The 8,795-nt window shown below is 43.8% G+C and overlaps 1 protein-coding gene across 1 annotated transcript; it reads right to left on the reverse strand.

The window, feature by feature from the left end:
* On the reverse strand, positions 1-8,051 carry ARL9 (ADP ribosylation factor like GTPase 9). The gene is made up of 4 exons (XM_053370826.1): positions 7,714-8,051; positions 4,775-4,943; positions 3,029-3,204; positions 1-1,852 (listed from the first exon to the last, which is right to left on the reverse strand). The coding sequence occupies exons 1-4, from the start codon at positions 7,909-7,911 to the stop codon at positions 1,673-1,675; spliced, it is 723 nt and encodes a 240-aa protein (XP_053226801.1). The 5' UTR covers positions 7,912-8,051; the 3' UTR covers positions 1-1,672.
* Between the last annotated feature and the right edge of the window lie 744 nt (positions 8,052-8,795).

Below are 8,795 nucleotides of genomic sequence, written 5' to 3' on the forward strand. Positions count from 1 at the left end.
TAGAATAAAAATATTCTGTCTTTATATAACGGAAGTGCTTCAGCATACAACTGGAGGGGAGACATTGCTAGAAAACATCTGTACAATTTCTACTGTTAACAAAAACATTGAAAGGCATCTATACCAATAGGGATATATGTACACACAGTATTTCCTTCAGTGTAATAAGAGGTACAGTATTTAAGTAGTTTTCCTTATCTTGTCATTGTCAATACAGGTTGGTCTGCATTAACATCACCTGAGAAATTAAACAGGGGGACGGGGAGGGAGAATGAATTTTGTTTTACTAATGCTGGCACCTGATAACAGTGTTTTGGACCTATGAGGGGGAAGCTACCATTTTCAGGGTGAAATTGTATGCGATGGCAGCAGATCCAAACAAAAGTTCATTGAGCCCTGATTAGTAAATAAGTGGCATGATGTCCCCTGCCCAATGCAGCCCAGAATAAATTGAGAGGTCAAGCAAGCTTGGCTGGCAATTCTGCTTCCTCCATTCTCATCCCCTTGAGCTCTCAACAGAGGATAGGGTATCCCTTTGCCAGTGTCTTTGCTCTCTCCCTGAAATGGCTCTTCCTGTCCTCTTGCCACAGAGCTGGCAAAGAAGTAGAAATCCTTGTAAAACGTCCTCCCCTGAGTCTCAATCAAAAAGCAAGAATGCCATCCCTTCTGTTTATCAGTGCAGAGAAAAATGGCCAGTTAGCTAATTAACTGACTCACCAGCTCCACTCAGATCAACTGGCCAAAAGGGCCACACTAAAGTATGCAGACTACAAGAAAAGCCCAACAATTCATTATGTCTTTGTCTAGATTTCCCCAGTACTACTAGTTAACAAAAGCAGGAAAATACTAAGGGTTAAGGACAGTGGTTCTGTTCAGATATTGTTTTTCCCTGGGATTATTCTGCAGAGAGGCCATGAAGGGGTTGTGGGATCTCCCTCTCTCTCTCACTCCCTTCATCATGGCAAAGAAAACAGGTGAGTGAACTGGGAAGTCTCATGGTTCTCTGAATGAACAATTTTATGTCAAAACCCTCTATAAAAAGAGGCTATAATACACTCAATCTACATATCAGAAAGAAGAAAATGAATAGGGGGAGTCTTGCAGAATCAAAAGAATAGGAAAATCTCTTACACTGATTTTTAAAAAATCCTTCTGATTAAGAAAGTGAGCCTAAGAGAAAACATACATGAAGTTCTTCAGAAACATGAAACCCAGTGCCTCCCTGTGTCAGGGTACACACAACTAGTTCTTTGGATTGTAGATCTACGTTCTGAGCAAAATCACCTTCCTATGTAAATTTGTGCTGCTTTTCCATAAGTCAGCCTCTCATTCAGTATAAACCACCACACAACAGAGCCTTAACTGATGGCAACAGCAGTTGTCTATACAGTATTTGGCGTCTTAACTTGGGAGTGTTCAATAATCCCATTTTCTTTCCACCTGTTTAAAACAGGGTGGTTTTTCAAAGACACACATACTCTACTTTTACAACTTAAACCACAAGGTTCCTCACGACTTTGAAATCATCTTCATTGCAATTCCATACCCAAGGAATCACCACCACCACCATCAGCATCATAAGATCTGAATTTAAAATAGCTCTATTTATGACTGCAAGCTGGCAAGACAGGAATACTCTAGGTCCTAACATGGTACCCTATTCCAGTTTCCATCACACAACTTCTGACACCAGCTGTGCAATCAGTTCCCGTGTGTCTTTCAAGCTGGAAGAGATCTCGAAGCCATCTTCTGCTACGTGAGTACCGATCAGGAACATCTTTCTCTCATCTCCAATTTCAGATAATGCCAAAGCATCATGAATGTCTGTGATACAGTATGCACCTTCAATATCCTGTCCAAGAGAAATGGAAAAGGTTATACCTTAATCTACCTATCCGTGTTTTCTTCAAAGTAACACCTGCTACATGGAGAACTGCAGAACAAAGAGCACATTGTGACTCCATTAGAAAATGGCACATTTGGAATGTTGGCAATATCAACCATTTTAGACCCTGCAATTGGCAAGTGAGACATTGTTAGTGGTGCTCCCACTACCCAGCTAGCCGTGACCCATGACAGGGCCTTTTCAGTGGTGGTTCCCTGTTTGTAGAATGCTCTCTCTGACAAGGTGTGCCTATCTCCCTCATTATTAACTTTTACAAATAATTTGAAAATATGCTGAGGCATACCCAGGCATTTGATGGCTGAAAGACACTAATGCTAGCAACCCTGAGATGACTGGATGAGAGAATGTTTTAAACTGATTTTAGAGTGCTATTTTTTATTGTAACTGCTTTCAGAATTTTTTTAAAACATTTTTTTTAAAATGGATGTGGTTTGCCACCTTGAACTTCAGGAGGAAAGGCAGGATTTAAATTGATTACAACAAAAACAAGCTATCCTAAAAAGGCAAAGGGACCCCTGACCATTAGGTCCAGTCGTGGCCGATTCTGGGGTTGCGGCGCTCATCTCGCTTTATTGGCCGAGGGAGCCGGCATACAGCTTCTGGGTCATGTGGCCAGCAGGACTAAGCCACTTCTGGTGAACCAGAGCAGTGCACAGAAACGCCGTTTACCTTCCTGCCAGAGCGGTACGTATTTATCTACTTGCACTTTCACATGCTTTTGAACTGCTAGGTTGGCAGGAGCAGGGACCGAGCAATGGGAGCTCATCCCGTCGTGGGGATTCGAACTGCTGACCTTCTGATCAGCAAGTCCTAGGCTCTGTGATTTAACCCACAGCGCCACCTATCCTAGTTAGGTATTAAAGCAAGGAGGACAAACCACCAACAAAATAAAAGAGGAAGCAGGGATAGAAAGAAAGGTGAAGCTTGCTGAACAAGAGAGTCTCAGTCTCTGTGTGCAAGACACCAAAGTGAAACTCTGTTATTATCAGAAATTGAGATGCACAACTCACAATGGATCATCTTAGAAATTGTCCCCCAGGGGAGCCGTGTACATTCTACAATGACACACTTTCAAAAGACAAAACTACAAATTATACTCCAAGTTCTAGAGTTCACATTTACCTGCTTATTGGCTAGAATCATAAGAGGTAAGGTGGAGTTACTCTGGACCAACTGATGCAGAAGCTTCTTTGCAACAGGCAAGCGTTCATGATCTGCTGAGTCCACAACATAGATTAGTAGCAGGATTCTTGGCAAGTACTTCTTCCAATAGTCCCGTAAAGACTCACTGCCTCCAACTGCAAGTCAACAGAGCAGGAAGACAATGAATCAGCAAACTTGCAAACTGAAGCCCCCAATTGTTCATCAAAACCTTGTCTGTATTCCTTGAACATCTGCTTTCAAATGGTTTTTTTTTTTGAACTCAGGAATTAATAAAAAACTTAAGGGAGAACGCAGACATGGCAGACAAATTCCCTGAACAGTTTCCCACCACTACCCATCATCTCTTACAATACATATAGCTGCAGGAAAATACTGAATGCAGTATGCATACACTCAAAACATTAGGCCATGGCTGTTGTTTATCAAACCACGCTTTCTTTGATAAGCCTGATCTCCTGCCTAGCAGCTTTAAGTATGGTTAATTTACTGCCAGATAACCACCATATGAAGTCAGGGGTTGCTGTTAGCGTTTGAATTTTGATTTGTCTTCACTAGGCTTGGCATTGTTTGTGAACCCAGCATTCTTCCTTAATTATGATTTGTTTGACCACCCCATTCCAGATGCTTATTAAGCTACAAAGGCATGAGACTAAAAAACAAAACAAGCTTTCATTATTTGTTTGATTGGCTGGGGGGCAACTTGTGGTTAGCTCATGATCTGATAAACAAAGCATGTCTTAGTGTCATGTGCAAACCAGGGCACTCAATTGATTTGGGACTTCTTTTTAGTGGATAGTTTTGGGGTCTTGTATCTCATATTAGTCTTTAGACAGATCATATCCATTCCCTTTGTCATTCACTTATTAACCATTCAGTTACTATACCAAACAGACATTTTCTGATAAGTTCTTCATTCTTGTATTCCTGACCCAGCACCTATCTTTATAAACATAAAACATTTACACTCTGCTCTTCCGCAGCAAAAACACCACTCAGGCTGGCTTACAATGTTTAAAATTTCATAAACACCTAAATAGTATTGTAAGATAAAATTTTTTTTAAAAAAGCATAAAATAGTGGAGAAAAACACCCAGCAACAAAATAGTGATTTAACGGTGATAAAGGTCTGGGATTTGTTTTTATAAAGTGCTATTTTTGCTAACTACTTCCCTGGGGAGAGAGTTCCACAAACAAATGCCATAAATGTGAAAAAATAAATACTTCTGTTTCTGTCCTGTTTCATTTTGCCGAGCACAATCTTTTAATAACTAGTGGACAGGCTGTCCAACCAAAATGTAGAAACTGACTAGGGGGTCAACAGACGACAGTGTTTCATGTTACCATTGCAAGCCTCAAAGGCAAAACCACAACCAAGGGAGACATAATCATTGATAGTGTTTTATGTATATTTGCCATGCAAAAAAGAGCTGAGATGAAAGGGTCAAGGTTATTTACTATATCAATTCCAGATGCACTTAATCGTCAGAGTGTTTTTTGGGCCAAAAGAGGATACGATTTGCATGGAGACACTCTGAGATTCAATATCTAACATTCTAACATGACCAAAAGGATCTCAGGGGGCAGCACTGTAAAGGCTCTTCCTCAAGATCTTAGAAAGCTGTTACAAGGAGGAGTAGTCTCCTTAAGCAAAATGTTATAATAAAGGATGCAAAAAAATGTTTCTCATTAGATACCTATGCTTACTTTCTAGGAATTCCATCTTCATTTCTTCTGTGCTGACACACACTGCATTGAAGCCTTCCGTGGGAGCTGTGCTGCGCTTCACTTGGTTAGTTGCTAGTGAGTGCAGCACACTGGTTTTTCCAGCTCCATCCAAACCCAGAACCAGGATTTGCTTACTTGGTGGGACATCCTACAAGGCAAAACAACCAACAGATCATGCCAGACATACATACCGGCCAGATGGACATACGCACTGTATGTTTCCTGGGGGGGGGTGGCCATCAAGGGTGGGGTTGTGTGTGGCAGAAAAGAGGGGGAAATGAGAAGGAAATTTCACATTAGGCAACAGTAAAATGCCTTCTGGCTCCATAACTGTCAATAACAACAGATAGCAACAGAGCTTCCTTAACCGCCCTGATTTCTTCAACCAAACTGCCTAACAGTAAGATTTTACTTTCATAAAAAAGAGAAACTGTCAAAGTTAATAAGGGAAAGTCACTACAGTACAGTGGTACCTTGGGTTACATACGCTTCAGGTTACATGCGCTTCAGGTTACGGACTCTAACCCAGAAATAGTACCTAGGGTTAAGAACTTTGCTTCAGGATGAGAACAGAAATCGTGCTCTTAGCTAAAGTAGTGCTTCAGCTTAAGAACAGTTTCAGGTTAAGAACGGACCTCCGGAATGAATTAAGTACTTAACCCGAGGTACCACTGTATATGATTTAGTAAAATATAGCTGTGGAGGGAAAATATCTGGAAGGGCAGTAAGGTGGAATGGAAACTTTTTGAGGGGGGGTTTTATTTAAAAAATTGTAACACAACAGCAGTGGTAACCTGACCCCCCCAAGTTACTAAACTAAAAATCTTCTGTGACTTCATTTCATTGGGGCAGATCTTTAATCTGGTGGTAAGAAGATTAGTTGACAGAGGAAGAAAAGGGAAGGAGGGAAGACGCAATCTGCAAAGAACAAAACCCAACCGCTGAACATGAATCATCACCAAGTCAGCTCTGCCTGCCTTAACTGATTCCTGCCAAGGTGGAATAGCCACCCTCAGGGGGGTTTCTATTCTAATCTCTTTCCTCTCTACGACATTAATAGGATTCCACCTTGCTGGTTTTAGTGTAATCCAACCCTGGCCTCAAAGCATCGCTGAAGTCCGCAGAGCACAATGTTTATGCCTCAGTATCAGAGTGAACATGAAGAGAACTATAAAAGCTACCAAATGTTTCCAGAAATTGAAGTTAGCCCCTTATTTTATGCTAGGTTCTTCCCCTCTTCCCCCCAAACCAATCAACAGGTATTTTTTTACCACCTCACCTGCCCTCAGTCCCTCTAAAAGCAAACTGATGCAGTGTGTGCCAAAAGCTATATAACTGGAATAGCAATGCAGGGAATCAGGTGGGAGGCTGATTGAGGAAATACAGAGGTTTGCAAAAGTTGCTGTTTTACAAACAAAACAACCTTAGGTAGACAAAAGGCCCAGATAGTCATTGAAGACTGAGCATGCTCAGTAGTCATGGAATGCTGAGTGTCAGAAAAATAAGCAGAAAACTGGAGTGGGAATTGAATGTTCTGCTTCAGCTATTTTCTGCTCATAGCATTCTGGAAAAGGGCTTGGCTGGCATGCTGAAAAGGAGCGATTCAGGAAGGGAGGAGCATGCACTGCAACATTTTGTTGCAGGTCTCACCTGTGTAGCTATGCTAAGACATTTGTCTAACTTTGATAGCCAGAAAACAACAAACTTTCTTTCTGTTTACAAAAGCTCCCAAGTTTGGTCACTGCAAATGTGGTTTTTTGTGGCCCAGGCCAGCGACTGCTGACAAACTGAATTTATAAAATGAGCTGCTGTGCTTCCACAATACCCCTCTTTATGACCTCATTTCATCTGATACCACTGGATCTTTGCTTGGGTTGAATTTGCATGTAGGAAACTGCAGAAAAACTCCACGGGGGAGAGGCATGACAATCTCTACATGGGATTTGCACATTTGTGTAGTCATTTTGTTATTTTTTACAAAAGCTCTCAGGCAGATACAGAAACATAGGTCTTTTTTTTTATTAGCAGAAGTTGCAAGAGAGCCAACCTGGTGTAGTCGTTAAGAGCGCAGGACTAGGACCTAGGAGACCAGGGTTCAAATCATAGGGTGACCTTGGGCCTGTCACTGTCTTTCAACCTAACCTACCCCATAGGGTTGCTGGGAGAATAAAGGTGAGAAGGGCAGAACGATGCAAAATTTAAGCTCCTTGGATAAAAAGTGGGATATAAACGTAGCTGGATCAGATTCACATTCATTCAGAAGCATATCTCACTGAATTAAAGAAGGTTTGTGACAACCTGTGCATTCAACTTCAGCAGATAAAGCGATCTTCGGTTCCTGCAACTTTTGCCACTCCTCCAGACACGCTGCCTAGCATTTCCTCTTTCCCAGCTAGGTGAAGCAGACAATGTAGCGGAATTAAACCCTCCAATGTACAATATTAGCAGCAAAAGCAGCAGCAGATCTTCCCAAACTAGGACCTGACACTGCTCTTCCCCGCGCAAAAAACAGTAGTTTTATGGTGGGGACGGGGAGCGACAACCCTGAAAGGAAATTTGTGGGTGTGCGTGAAACCTCCCAAGTGTCTAGACTGCATTCCGTGCAACGATGGCAAATGTAATTCTCGCACACGGGAGGCGACCCACCCGCGTCTGGCTTGCACCTCTTCCGAAATGTAGGATGGAGAGTCTCACGCGACAGAAACCTAAGCAGAAGTCTATATAGAGTAATGCTGCCTTTCCCCTTCTGTGCGCTGGGATTTATTTCGCCCAGACGAGCCTGAAACGCGCCCGGGCAGGGCCAGACACGCGTTCTAACTTCCGTGCTAGCTGCACGTGAGAACCGGGCCTAAAAAAATTCCAAGATAATATCGGGGAAACGCAATGGGTTAGCTATATATATATATATATATGCTTACCTGGCTCTCGGGGGCCCTTGCGCAGCCCAGGGCGGCCCTTTCTTGAGAGCTGAGTAAGGGCTGCTGCTGTTGCTGTTGCTCCTCGGGCCCCTGAGCAGCTTCTGAGGGGAAATAGCTCCTCCACACCGCGTAGGCGACCCCGCCGGCAACAGCAACCGCCGTCCCCACCAGAGCGACCTGCCGCAGGCTGCCCGCCATAGTCAGCAGCAGGAGGAGGAAGGAGGCGGCTCAGGGCGCCGCCCCTGCCGTGAGGCGGGAGGCATCGTCGCCCGGGCCAAGGAAGGGAGCGAAGGGGCGCCGGCCGGCGGAGGGCGCGCACCCGCCGCGCGCGTTCTCGCGCTCCCCCAGAGGCCGCTAGGCCGGCCTTTCCCCCTGCTCCGTCCCGAGTCGGAGTCCCTCTCTCTTTCCGACCCGTTCGGCATTGCTCCCCTCTCACCACAGTGGCGTCCTCTCTAGCAGGAGGGCCAAGTTGAATAAAATATTTGGGGGGTGGGGGGCAGGGGAGATTTACGTATGAGGTAAATAAGCTATAGCTTAGGGCTCCACTCTTTTGGAGGCCCCCAAGAAATTTAAAGGAGAAAAAACTGGATGTACATTTCCAAAATATAAGATAAAAAACAAAATAAAACCTACATACAGCAAGTGTTTTGTGTTGTGTAGGGTCTTATTTGTTCTGTGCAAATGGCTTTAGATATCTACTAGGTCCATAAATTACCATTTGTTGTTTGTTGTTTAGTCTTGTCTGACTCTTTCTGACCCCATGGACCATATTCAACACAAAAAAAGTGGCAATTTGTTGTTGACAAAGGACAGCTGGACATATAAAGGGCCCCGTTACCTTCAGTAGCTTAGGGCCTCATCAGACCTAAATCTGGCCCTGGGGGGGGGGTATGTAAGCCCCACTGTGCATAAGCGATCGCATGCCACCCACCCACCCCATTTGAATGGGAATCTCCCTCAATATTGAGGGGTGGGGAGCTGCACTCCTCAAATATTTTATAGCAGTTGGTGCCTAGTTTAGTCCGTCAGAGCATAGGAGCCAACTCCTAGATGCCGAGGACCCGTTGCTCCCCCCATCCAAT

Source organism: Podarcis raffonei, chromosome 17 (genome assembly GCF_027172205.1).
Source record: "Podarcis raffonei isolate rPodRaf1 chromosome 17, rPodRaf1.pri, whole genome shotgun sequence".
Classification (NCBI taxonomy): domain Eukaryota; kingdom Metazoa; phylum Chordata; class Lepidosauria; order Squamata; family Lacertidae; genus Podarcis; species Podarcis raffonei.

Coding starts and splice junctions, on each gene's coding strand:
- ARL9 (XM_053370826.1), bottom strand. CDS start 7,911: ATGGCGGGCAGCCTGCGGCAGGTCGCTCTGGTGGGGACGGCGGTTGCT. Junction 4,944..7,713: donor CAAGGGCCCCCGAGAGCCAG/GTAAGCATATAT, acceptor TTTGCCTTGTAG/GATGTCCCACCAAGTAAGCA. Junction 1,853..3,028: donor TGATTCTAGCCAATAAGCAG/GTAAATGTGAAC, acceptor TCTCTTGGACAG/GATATTGAAGGTGCATACTG.